This window comes from Semicossyphus pulcher, unplaced genomic scaffold (genome assembly GCF_022749685.1).
Source record: "Semicossyphus pulcher isolate SPU_LCO1_2020_fin unplaced genomic scaffold, fSemPul1.0.p SCAF_21, whole genome shotgun sequence".
NCBI lineage: Eukaryota > Metazoa > Chordata > Actinopteri > Labriformes > Labridae > Semicossyphus > Semicossyphus pulcher.
Window position 1 is genome coordinate 9,073,640 of NW_027211695.1, and position 14,026 is coordinate 9,087,665.

The 14,026-nt window shown below is 42.7% G+C and overlaps 1 protein-coding gene across 1 annotated transcript in view; it reads right to left on the reverse strand.

Moving 5' to 3' along the window:
• The window catches only part of LOC138600738 (pyruvate carboxylase, mitochondrial-like), a 354,400-nt gene that overhangs the window by 35,529 nt on the left and 304,845 nt on the right, over positions 1 to 14,026 (reverse strand). Inside the window, exons 19-21 of the mRNA XM_069672230.1 lie at positions 13,910 to 13,991; positions 2,186 to 2,343; positions 479 to 565 (exon numbers count right to left, since the gene is read on the reverse strand). Of these exons, the coding sequence (XP_069528331.1) occupies positions 479 to 565; positions 2,186 to 2,343; positions 13,910 to 13,991 (327 nt within the window). The remainder of the gene's footprint in view (positions 1 to 478; positions 566 to 2,185; positions 2,344 to 13,909; positions 13,992 to 14,026) is intronic.

The following is a 14,026-nucleotide window of genomic DNA, read 5'->3' on the forward strand; positions in this document are numbered from 1 at the left end:
ACTTCAGGAAATCAACCCAGGACTAGTTCACTGGAGTTTCTACAAAAATCAACAGAACAGAAGAGGCTGAATAAAAAGAGAGTTAAGTTTCTTCACTAGCGTAAAAGTGTAGAAAACAGCTACTTAGTGTATAGGTAAAGTTTGCCAGAACACAAGCAATCTATGCAATGATAGGGAGGGGGGGGAAAAAATACCGACAGAGGCAGAGGAGGTCAGGGAAGGTCAATCTGTCTGTAAGGCTGAAAGTGAATCCACACAGCACAGAACAGTGAGTATACCAAACTTAATCTAGGATTGTTTGGCTCAGTCAAGCAGAGAAAGGGGAGGCAGACTGACAGAAACAGGCAGCTAATGGAGGAATATCCATTACAGTCTGCTGTACCTGTTTGCACTGAACAATGGTATCACTAAGTAATGTTATTTAATGCAAGCACTGAATATGCAGCATAGGTACACTCCTGAGAATGCACATGCTCACCTTAATGAGGTCTCCCAGCAGCTTGTTGGCTTCAGCGTAGGCCTTCTTCACCTCCTTGAACTTATTGCCCAGTCCCATGCTGTGAGCCTGCGACGAAGCACAGTGAAACAAACAACGAAATGAATGAGGAGAAAAATAGTCTTTTCAGTTTTCCTTTCCAGAAAAGGTCAAGGCTATTTCTGAGTCAATGTGTGATTTAAGGCCAAATTTGTGTAGTGACATCCACACGGCTAGAGACTTTATGAAAAAACTACTGTAAAGTGTAATTTGGTATGTAGGGCATTTGTTTAACTCCTGTTTATATTAACTTGTCACAACTGGGCTCTAGGATGTGCAGCCCATAGACTGTATAAAAAGATGGAAGACGTGTCAGCTCCCTAAGTGTGGTGAAACACTGATCTTTAGCCTCGTATTAAAGGGATAGTTTGGGCTTTTTCAATTGTAGCTGTATAAGTGAGTTACTTCGTCTTTTCCAGCCCTGATCAGAAAAGTCGTCCAAAGTAATGAAACTGAAGTTAAGCTATGTACCGCACATAGACTGTATAAAAAGATGGACCACATGACAGCTCCCTAAAAGCGAAGTCAAAACATTTCGAGCGCCCCCTGCTGACTGGCTGCAGTATAGGTCATAAAGTCCGCCTCCTCCATGTTAACAGATGGGACATGAGTCAAACTATAAAATCACAATACACGTAAAATACATTTTTCAAAAACATGGTTTCTGTCATTATAGTTTTTTTCTTATCATGCTGATTTAAGTGTTCATATTTCTGACAAGTTGAGTTTAATTAGTTATTTGATCAATACGGCTCCTGTAGCCGATCTGTTCTGGATTAGCAGAGTGGAGGAGGATCCGCGAGAGGAGACGAAACTAAAACAATCACTACAGTCACTGAAGTTTCCATATCTGTGAACGTTAATCTCAGACCAACACAAAGAAGCTGTTCTGCTGTTAAATACACCAACGTGCAGATTCTCCCTGTTTTTTCGGTAAGTAAAACAGGGAGAAAGTAAGTGTTGTGTTTTGGTTAGCGGAAGTGGCTACGGCCGCTTCACCCGCCGATCTCTACTGCGCAGACTCTTGCTCCAAATGACGCCACCAATAAGATGGCAGCGGCTGTCACAGGGGCTATTTTGGTTTTAATTTCCAACAATAAGAGCAGATGGAGACGCATCATCCACATTTATACACAGCCATTGGTGCAGCTGTACATTTTTCCTGTAGGTGTTAAGCGCTGTGGATTCAGGCACTTTCAAGTAGTCTGAGTCTTTTCAGACTTGTGGTTGTACTTAAACCAACATTTTTATTTCATTTCTTAAACAGTGCCTCTGAAAAAAGTTTGATTAATTTTAGTCACACTTCCACACCCAAACTTAAACTACACGTAACACTAATAAGTAACACTTTCTATCTCAAGAGGCCATAGGTTGAACAGTCAATTACACTTTAACAAGGGCACAAACACTTTATAGGTGTAGTGAGTGTAAGTCGATTACAACCTTGAATATAAATGCAGTGTTACACTGAGCTAATCCTGTGTTGACCTCTTCCAACAGATGGATCCTTTCAGATGCACCAACCTCCTCTAATACTCCATTGTGAGGATGTGGCATCGAGCTTTACAGAATGCATTTTAACTTGTTCAGCTTTGAAATCGATCAGTTGCACAGAACACAGTAAACAAGGACCAGAATAGCTCGCTGTACCTGGAAGTGGAGGTTTGTGTACTGTCCTCCGGGTATCTCGTTCTCGTAGACATCAGCGTTGCCAGATTTCATGGTGGCCGTGCAGTCGAACGGAGCGTACAGGCCTCTGGCGACTTCCCAATATTCACTGTAGTCGAAGACCTTCTCCAGAGCAATGCCTGCAACACAGCAGAGTAATATGACATTAAATCAACGGTCACCATGCACATTTAATGACACTTGAAACTAAAGATTTAAAAAATAATGACAATATAATTTTTAGAATTATAAATCTAAAAGCTGGAATATGCTGAGAATACTTAGGGGAAATTAAAGCTTCAGTGGGCAGAAACATTTCCGACTGCACATGATCTGCCAGAGGCTCACTTTCAGGTGAATTTGGGGACTTTTTACAGGCCAGAGAGGCTTGAAAAACCAAAACTGCAGTGTGCTTGAGAATTCACTTTGCCTCTGCCACATCAGAACAGTTCATTAAATCCCTGTGATATTTTGTGATCCTTAAAAAAGCACATTTGTTGCTCATGTTCGTGGCATTCAGCTGCAGCCAGCGAAGGTGTTTTAAAGCTGATTACTCCGAAAGGAGAGATATGTTTTTAATGCCTGACAGAAATAGCAGTGCGCTGATTTTCTGGCTAATGATGACAAAAACCAGCCATTTTAATTTGACCAACTTAGCTCATAATATCCTCACAACTTGGTGACAAGCTTGTATATTTTTATGACTCAAAGCAAAATCCAAAAAGTGTTTGTGTGCTTCCACTGTGATCTTGGCGGGGAAATTGAGCTACTGTGAAATTAATGTGAAATTAATGTGCATGTGGTTGCTCCTCAGATTCAACCGCCTGCCAAGCCAGTCAGTAATTAGGTCCGTTTCCTTGTCTGTTTGAGAGCATCGTTTGTGTTACTTTAATTTAGGTTTCCATTGTGACACTGCGGCTTCAGTTTAAAGGAGAAAGTGACGGCATGTTCAACAACACAGCAGGCTCTGTTGATCAATTTCAACACCATCTGAACACCTCACACTCCACTCTGTGCAACCCCATCTGATGGGACGAAAGCTGCTCCAGGTACCCGCACGTGATCCTCTGGGTCCTCTTATTCCTGAGAGGAAGACACCAGATGCTCCGAGTCAACCGTCATCTCAGTTCACCTCAAACAGTCTCTCTAGAGTCATACAGATACCTCAGAACAATAACTGACCACAAACTCAGCTTCCAACTTAACTGTGAAACCATCTTCACCAAATGTCAGCAACGCCTTTTCTTCCTCAGGAAACTCTGCAGACTTCAAGTCCACCACTCAGTCCTGACAGCATTTTACAAATGTTTCATTGAATCTGTAAAAACCTTCAATATAACAGCTTGGTTTGGGTCCCTATCTAGAATCCATCGCAATCCAGTAAACAAAGCCACACACACTACACAGCGCAGACAGTCACCTCCCCTCAGGCCTGAGATACAGATCACTCACCTTCAGGACTAAGAGAGCCATGTCAAGCTTTGTGCCCACATCCATCCGACTCATGAACATTTGAATTATTTAACTCCATGCGCTTTAACATCTTTTAACATGATTTATTGCGTATTCATGAAGTCTTATCTATTGTGTTTTAAATGCTTAATTTACCACTGTTGATTGCTCTGTGAATGTTGTATGTGTGTGTGACATGTTGTTGGGTATGTGAATTGTATACGCACTGACACTTTTACTAGGGATGCACGATATTGGATTTTTTGTTGATATTCCGATATTTTCCAACCCTTACATACATATATATATATATATATATATATATATATACCGATATATAAGGCACATGTTTTTTTACCACCTAATTGCAGAGAACATTAAGTCTCCCTTGTAGTGGAATTGATATAGGTTTAGACTGCCGGGGGATCTGACACACCAAGCTTCTCTCTCTCTCTCTCTCTCTCTCTCTCTCTCTCTCTCTGTTTCTCTGTCTCTCTCCCTCTCTGTCTCTCTGTCTCCCTCTCTCTCTCTCTCCCTCTCTCTCTCTCTCTCTCTGTCATATTAATGCAGCTCATTAACTCTGTATCTTCTGGTCCCATTAACACTACTAACCACATATCTTCCCGGGAGTTCTTGTGCTCCCTTGTCTTGAAGGTTCCTGGGGATCGTTGCTGCAGACCACCTGCTGCTGTGGCTCGACTGCAACAACTACTAACATCAGCCTTCCCCATAGTATCATTATTGTTGCTGCTAATGCTAATAGTAGACCTGTTGACTTCAACTGTTACAATTACGATTACCTCAGCCTTTATCATTACTCTGCTTCTCTCGCTAATTTATTTATTTATTTTGCTAATCTTCACCCTAGTCTACCACTATTATTGGCATTGTAACCATAAGTATGTGTCTGTTGTTGTTCATGTTACAAGGACATATGTTGTTGTTGTAACAAGAACATATGTTGTTGTTGCTCTCTTTGCCTGTCTATTTCCTGCATCTCCTTCTATCCCATTTTCGGCCCAGCCAGTCGAGGCAGATGGCTGTTCAACATGAGTCTGGTTCTGCTCGAGGTTTCTGCCTGTTAAAAGGAAGTTTTTCCTTGCGAATGTGCCGAATTGCTAAGTGCTACTAATGGTGGATTCATGTTGGGCCTCTCTTTAAATAACATAACAAAGAGTCGGTCCAGACCTGCTCTTTCTGTAAAGTGTCTCGAGATAACCCTGGTTATGATTTGGCGCTATACAAATTTGATTTGATTTGATTTGATTTGATTTGATTTGATATCGTGCCTACTCTTATTGTAGTGGCCAAAAACTGCCACACCGCAGACATCTTGCACCTTCTTCACGCTTGATGAAAGAGCCGTTCAAAAGGTCATGTGTCTGATCACTCACGTGCATGCAGCATCTCCCTAGAAACACGGCAGTGAGGGAGACATGCCCGGACTTGTTTACTGCACCCACTACGGAGACATCAGTGATAGGCGACAGACTCTTTTAATCGTGTGTGCGTCTATGAATATCTAAGTATTTTGCCCTGATGTCTATGTTACACTCTGTTAGCGTTGGCTTTGGCTGAAAGATTATTTTTGGCGTGTTTGATGTTGTTAAGTCCGGTAAAATGGCAGGAATGTGAGCGGACTGTTAGCTAGTTTAGCTAGTTAGCTAGTAGCTACAGTTTCTGTGACTTTTTTGTCTTTATTTGTATATTGTTGATCATTTTGCACAGGCAGTGCACGCACTTGCGCAAGTTAATGTCGTAGTTTTATGTCGAGCTTTTTCCGGGAATCATTGCGCATTTAGGCATAATGAAAGCGTTATTTCATCAGCGGAAAATATCGGTAGAAAAATGACATATCTGCTGATACCGATATGTCATTTTCAAGCCAATATCTGCATATACTGATAACGTGCCGATAATATTGTGAAACAAATTGCTTCATTTTACACAAATGAAGTTCCTGACGGATAAAGTTAATTGAATGGAATGTAGGAGGTGGGCAAAAGAGATCTGTGCAAGTTTCTACCAAATAAAGTGTTGAAACAATTACTGAGTTCTCCATACTGACAACATAAAGAGTTCTGCCTCTGTAAAACATCACGCTCTCTACTGAGGCTGCTGCTGTGGCTGTTAAAAAAACTGAAACCAAACACATTTTACTTTCCTGCAGCTGTGCTGGAAACATCTCAATTTCCCACCACATTTGGCCTGATATGGTAATCAGAAAAATGCATTAAGTGGGCACAAGAGGGTAAATTGTTGTTGTGTTTACGGATGGATTTTACTTTGATTGCAAACAAGTTACAAATCAAAGCTAACTGGTTGTTGGCTCAAGCTTCGCATTGGTGTCTAACTACTCTTCCAACTCTGTACAAGAAAGAGAATCAGCAAACTTCCCCACACCATTGGCAGGATTTTCTAAACATTCTTTGTGTGCTTGAGTGCAGAAGCCAACATTTTCTATCTTTGGGGTCTTTATTTTGGATAGGGACATGTAGGAGAGAGACAGGAAAGGAAAGGGAGAGAGAAAAGGGGAGGACATGCAGCAAATGGTCTGCGCCTGAATCCAAACTAGGCCATGACAATAAGGAGCCTATATGATATGTGCTTAACCATGTGAAGTATATACTGTGTTCAAAGTAGCTCCACCTGCAGCTGTACAACAATGAATTGCTGTTTCTGCAAAGGCATTAATAAAAAAAGGTGACATATCGGTCATGGAGGCAATTTTTCCTGCACTTTTACTTTTGAAAGTCGAAGCACATATTGCTGATAAAACATCTGTACTATAACATAAGTATTCTGAGTGCAGTAATCATGTAAGTGAGTATACACCGATCAGGCATAACATTATGAACACTCACAGGTGAAGTGAATAACATCGATTTATTGTTACAGTGTCACCTGTTAGAGTGGGATGTGTTAGGCAGCCGGTGAACACTGTGTTCTCTAAGTTAATGTGTTGGAAGTAGGAAAAATGGGCGCAAGGATGTGAGCGACTTTGACAAGAGACAAATTGTGATGGCTAGAGGACTGGGTCAGAGCATCTCCAAAACTTGAGCTCTTGTGGGGTGTTCCCAGTGTGCGGTGGTCAGTACCTACCAAAAGTGGTCCAGGAAAAGAAAACCGATGAACAAGCGACTGAACCAAAGCTAATTAATGCACGTGGGGAGCGAAGGCTGGCCCATGTGGTCTGATCCAACAGAAGAGCTACCGTAGCTCAAAGTGCTGAAAACGTTAATGCTGGTTCTGATAAAAAGGTGTCAGAACCAATAGAGCATCACAGTTTGTGGCGTATGGGGCTGCATAGCCGCAGACCGGTCAGGGTGCCCATGCTGACCCCTGTCCACAGCCAAAAGCACCTACAATGGGCATGTGTGCATCAGAACTGGACCACGGAGCAATGGAAGAAGGTGGCCTGGACTGATGAATCATCTTTTCTTTTACATCATGTAGATGGCCGGGTGCGTGTGCGTTGCTTACTTGGGGAAGACATGGCACCAGGATGCACTATGGGAAGAAGACAAGCCACTGGAGGCAGTGTGATGCTTTGGGCAGCGTTCTGCTAGGAAATCTTGGGTCCGGCCGTTCATGTGGATGTTACTTTGCGAGTACCGCCTACCTAAATATTGTTGCAGAATAAGTACACCCCTTTATGGAAACAGTTTTCCCTAATGGCAGTTGCCTCTTTCAGCAGGATAATGCGTCCTGCCACACTGAAAAAATGGTTCAGTAATGGTTTGAGGAACACAAGATCAAATGGTGACTTGGCCTCCAAATTCCCCAGATCTCAATCCAATCGAGCATCTATGGGATGTGCTGGACAAATGAGCCTGATCCATGGAGGCCCCACCTCGCAACTTACAGGACTTAAAGGATCTGCTGCTAACGTCTTGGTGCCAGATACCTCAGCACACCCTCAGAGGTCTAGTGGAGTCCATGCCTCGACGGGTCAGGGCTGTATTAGCGGCAAAAGTGGTCCTACACAATATTAGGCAGGTGGTCATAATGTTATGGCTGATCGGTGTATAATTGTTTTATTGGTACTTAAAAAAGTTAAGTACTTCCAACCATGATCTTTATTAACCAACACAAATATTGGAGTGTGGTTCAAATCCCAAACCTTGTATGATTTTAGCTGAGCGATGATTCTGCCTATTGTTGTTGCATAACTTGCTATCTGGGATTCAGAGGTGTATTTAACCCAGCAGCCTTATTTAACAGCTACAAATGTTGTGGATTCTGCTGTTTGGTAAATACGCCGGAGCTAAATACAGCATTGTTTATTCCGGATGGCTGGTTAAACTCCTGAAATCATCAATCTCTACACCACTATACTGAGTGTGTGTATATCAGAGACATGCAGGCACACAAGCGCATGCACGTCCATATATCAGTCATTTCGATGGCTGCTTGGCAGTGACAAAGTGTCATCAATATACAACTCATTAGCAGCACAAACTCACTGATGCAGCAGACAAACACAGACACACGCACGCATATTTGCGTTCATAAACTTGTACACACATTCTGAACACAAACTATAGGAAGACAGACGCACACTCGTACACACGCGCAGTTTGTGGTTGATGAGACGATGAGAGCTAACCAAGACGCGCAGATGAAGACAGATGAGACGGGGGAAGATTCAGGGAGAAAAGAGGGGGAACTGAACAGAGACGGATGAAGGAAGGGGGAGATGAGGGAGGTTAACAAGAAGCTAAATGTGTTAGCTCACCTGCCTCTCTCTCTGGGTGCAGCAGGAGTCTACAATATCCATGCTTTGTGTAGTGTGTGTTTGATGACTGCTACACCTCACAGCTGCTAAAATTCCTCATTAATAATCCACACATGATGGATGTGAAGGGCGGTAAATTCTGTGTCAAATAAACACAAGGGTCACTTTAATGTGTGCCATCGTTCAGCTGAATAAGTGCATGTGAATAATAAAGCATATATGTGCACACTGCAGCTAACTGAATAAATAAAGTGACAGCTTAAAGACGAACGAGTTAACCACAGAAGTGCTGCTTTCTCCATTTCCTCGGGACAAAGAGATAATGTGGGAGATGCCGAGGGAGTCGAAGGGAAAGAGCAAAGAGAGGGGGACTTTGAGGGAGTGAAATGGGCATGTAAAGTGCTGTTAATTGCGTTGTCACCGAGCGAGAGGGAGGGAGGAAGAGGAGGAGGATGGAGAGACAATGCAAAAGAAGCGGGGGTGATGGGAAAAGCATGAAAGCGGAGAGAGGGAGGGAGATAAAGGAGGCAGAGCGCACTGCACAGCACTGATTACTGCTTTGTAACACAGATGGGAGACGGAGGGGAGGGAGCAGAGGGAAGCAGTAAACAGACTAAGGTCAGAGAGGTATGGAAGTGTGGAAGCTTGATTACAAAGGAGGGAGATAGGCGACTGGAGACGGGAGAGGGGGAGTCATAAACGGAGGCAGAGATAAAAAGAAGTGAGGAGCGCAAGGTGACAGGTAGAAAAGAATCAGGAAGTTTGTCTGCATGTGAATGCATTATGCATGTAGCAGGGTAATATCAGGATACAGTACAAGCATGCACACGTGTGTGTGGGGGACACATGCTGCATCACGATCTGTCTCAAGTGAGGAAAATTGAAATTCCATGAATAAAGCGACACACTTGAAACCTCTCGCTGTTCAGTAACGACCTTGTCTTTCTCGTCTTTATACTTTTTCATGGTGCTGTATGCTCGCTAATCAAAATGATGTCACTCTCTGATACTTTAATGCTGTGACCTGCCAAGTTTCCTGCACTGCTCCACAGAACGGATGTGAACCTGTTGCATGCCGCTGTGCGTTAAACGTGTAGACGCAGAGAGGAGAAGTAGGAGGTTTTCCTATTCCAAGCACAAGTCACACATCATACTTGAAACACAGTGTGTCTTAATAGCTCTGTTGCTGTGTTGCTTTATGGGCTATTACAGAATTTGCTTCCTCTTCGACAGATCTCTCCCTGTGTGATTGTTAACTGTTGCTGCAGGAACAATGAGCCCAGAAAAGAAACTCATTCACTTTAAAGACTTCCCTCAGGAAGCAACAGCAGCAAGGCCTGGTGTTCACTGTCATCCTCGGCTAAATGAGACCACTGGAGCTGCACTGGACATATGCGTGGAACTAAACTGACGCGTTTGTGACGTCAGATGGTGACGCAGCAGAAAAGAGACCGGCAGGAGTATACTCCACTGGCAATGGGAAAAGGGACAATCTGCATTTTTTAGCAGGTCTTCCCGGGTCTGAAGAACCTGCGTCAATGCGCTAATTTTGGTAGGAAAGGGGAAGAGAGTGTGGTGAAACACTGATTTTTAGCCTCATATTAAAGGGATAGTTCGGGCTTTTTTAAGTGTAGCTGTATAAGTGAGTTACTTCGTCTTACCCAGCCCTGATCAGAAAAGTCGTCCAAAGTAATGAAACTGAAGTTAAGCTATGTACCGCACATAGACTGTATAAAAAGATGGACGACATGACAGCTCCCTAAAAGCGAAGCCAAAACATTTCGAGCACCCCCTGCTGACTGGCTGCAGTATAGGTCATAAAGCCCGCCTCCTCCATGTTAATAGGTGGGACATGAGTCAAACAAGAAAATCAAAATACACGCCAAATAAATGTCTCTCAAACATGGTTTCTGTCATTATAGTTCGTTCTTATCATGCTGATTTATATCCAAGTGTTCAAGTTTATTTGTAATTAGTGATTTGATGCTGTAAAAGGATGATTGACAGCTCTTTTGACAAATACGGCTCCTGATTAGCAGAGCAGAGGAGGAACTGCGAGAGGAGGCGTAACTACAACAATCACTACAGTCACTGAAGTTTACATATCTGTGAACGTCTGCTCCAGACCAACACAAGACGTTAAATACGCTGACGTGCAGGATCCTTGCTGTTTTTTCAAGTGTGTGTTTTGGTTTATGGATCTCTACTGCACAGCTCTGCCTCCAAATGACGTCACCATTGCAAGATGGCAGCGCCCGTCACGGGGGGTATTTTGGCATCAATTCCATACAATAATAGCAGATGGAGATGTGTCATCTATATATACAGTCATTGGTACCGCGTTGAAGGGTGTCTTGTGAATTATCAGTATCAATATCAGTTAAAATGTATGCCAAAACAAAATATTGTCACTGCTCTACCTTACTCAGATAGCTCTTTCCTTTAGCATATGTTTTGTCAGCCTACGCATGCCGAACAACTGCATTCCACAGCAGACCAGCTGTATGGGTCAGCGTTTATGGCAGACACAACAAGAACATAAAAATGAGTGATTATGAGAGCAACAAAATGCAGTTCACAAAGGAAAGAAGAGGATGCTTTTATGTTGCAGAGTATACAGAGGAATAACTTTGCAGATGGAGAAGTGCCGACAGAGAGAGGGGGAAAACTTCTGTGGTTGTTTGCAAGGGCGTAGTTTTCATTGTAACACTGGCGGGGGCGACAGTTGCACTCTCAATGCTTTATGAAGGATTTATGAATTCACAAACAAGTAACTATCAGGTGATCATTTTTTCATCACTGCTTGGGACTGAAAAGAAGAAATTACTTAAGAACTCTGATCTCTGTTTCCTCCTCTGTTCTCTTAAAGTGACACGCCTTGTGGCAGGTTGTAACTTTTGATACCTCGTGCTTTCATGATGAGTTGTTTCAAATGTCACGCTGTAACCAAAGACGTTAGGGGAGCGATATTAATTAATATGATTTATAATATTTAAACTAACTGCACTCACCCAGGGAGAGAGAGGGGGAGAGAGAGAGTGCACATGCATATGGACAGCGTGGAACTGGTCATTTGATTATGAGACATGTTTAGTGAAGTGCATGAACTGTAGACTGGAGTCCTTGTTCACAGTGACAGACAGAGTGACGGCTGTCTCTTATAAATGACCCCTCTGCTGGTTGAAAGTGCAACAAGTGTAATTTGCACAAAATTATTGGTACGGACAATTCAGTCATTTCTGGATTTTGGTAGGGACATGTCACCGTACCGTCACTACCCAATTCTACGCCCTTTGTTGTTTTGGCAAGTCATTTTTTAGAGCTTTTTTCCCCTGATGTTTGGGAACAGCAGGGCTTTTCAGCAAGTGTCTGGCTTATTAGGGGGTGGTTTTACATAATCTTTGGAAAATGATCTCTGCAAACGAGGAGCTGTCTTTGTGTCGTGTTGGCGTTAACACAGCTGTCTCGGCACAATGTCACTTTGCAGAACACAATGAAATCTTAGTGGTGACCAGGACTTTGTTCGAACGGCCCGGGAGTCAAAAGCATCTTTAGAAAAGTGGTTTGTTTTCACTCTGAGCGGTGCAAAAAAGTGCATGGCAGATTTAGGAGTATGAATTTTAGAGTTAACAAAATAAAGTGCTAAATTAAAATATTCAAAATACATAACTGATATTGATTTATTTAGGCGGTGGTTAGCTGACCCTTCCGCAGCCGTAGATTGCCCACTTCAGACTGATTTTTCTGTGCAGCAAAATATTAGCATCAGCGCTAATCAATTGACTATGGAAAACACTTATTCATTGAGAGGCATTAATGAGGAAATTCCAGGAAACGATATGTACCTACATCAGAGCAGAAAGCAAGCCTTCACCAAACCGTTGATTAAAAAATAATTAGCATTTAGCCAGCGCACGGCTACAAACGGCTTTTAATGTTAATGGTATCCTGCTCTACAGCAGCAGGCGCTACATTAGCAGTGTAGTGTGGATGTAGAGTAAACAAAATTAGCAGGTCCTTTGCTGCTTCTGAGTTATGGAAATGAGCTTTCACATTTAGTTAGCGGAGCCGGGTCGGTTTTCCCAACAGCATTTCTCTACATAACTAAGCAGCAAACGCCACATCACTTTTAATTCCTTTGGCCCGTCTCGTGTACTTGCAATTTTCAAACAGCCGTTTTCAGCCGACTGCTTTCATATATCTTACACCCTGCCTCCATCTCTGTGGGAGGCAGGGGTCACCGAGCCCGGTCAGTTATCAGAGGTGGGAGGGGCTCCAGGTTTTTAACAGCCCATGAAAATTACATTGAGCAAGGAAGGAAACGTATTATAAATCCATCCCTCTACTTATCGGTTGACCTCCCGAGAAGATAGAATGCAGCGGTGGTGGTCCAGAGTGCAGAGGAGCAGACTGAGATCCCTAATAGAAAATGGAAGAATGTGGGATGGGAAAGCAAATGAGTACCAAGCAGCCACGCCAAGGATGCCCTCCATAGAGAGCTGCTCACTGTTGTGGAGGGTGTTTCTGCCATCATGGGAGGGCGGTAAAAGCTGGTGAATGTGCTCACTCTGTCTCCCATCTTAATGCTGCCTCCATGTGGACCCATTTTCCTGATTTGGATGTTCTTCTAACTATGATTCATAATGTGAAACAACATGGATGCTAACGAAGATCTTTAAGTTTAGTTAAAGATCTAAGAAGATCTTTAACCTATCTAGGCCCTTCGGTGCGGACAGCAACCAGTAGTTAAGACCTTATTTATCTTACAAACTACACGCGAGTAAAAAATTGATAAACATGAATTAATAAAACATTTTTGACGCATGAACCCAACATTAACTTTCAGCATAATATTCCTTCAAGCACTTAGATTATCTCAGACTTTACAAGTCAACTTGAGGATGGTTCACATGAATTTTCCCATTTGGAAATTTACGATTATTCCAACACCACCTGAATGCAGCATTTATCCTCTTATTTTGGTGCGCACCATCAACCCTTCCACAGCACAACATAACACATCCATTTAATAGTTACATTAATGATATCCAGACTTATAGTTCACTGTGTTAACATCAAAGTAGCAGTAACCCCTTAATGGACTCCCTCTCTGTCACATTCCTGCAGTCAGAGTGTGAATCAGTCGTTCTCTCATAATTGGCTGTGTATGTTATCACCAAACAGAGTGCTTCAGCCTTTCTGACTTACGGCTGTAATTAGTGACTCACTCTGTCATTTATTGATTTGCTGATTGATTTTTTCCTCTCATGTGAAGGAGAAGACTCAGAAAGACACTAAGTAATAATCTCTGAGCAAGAGTGGTGATCTAAGAGATGTTCTGTCTCATTAACCACTACAAACCACAATAAAAGCTTTAAATAGATATTGGAAGGTGTCTGTTCTCATTTATTCTTTCAAACCTGTTTTGGTTTTGCCTCTCTCCTCAATAAAATCTTATGATACTTTTGAAATAAACAATTGTGTGCTTTCCATTGCCACTGACTGATGTCACTTACCTGTGTCGAGCTTGGTCCCTTTGGCGCAGGCCACGATGGCTCCCATGCTGGGCTGAGAGGTCATCCCGGCCATGGAGTCCACCTAGAGAACGACAATCAATATTAATACTGTTTAAC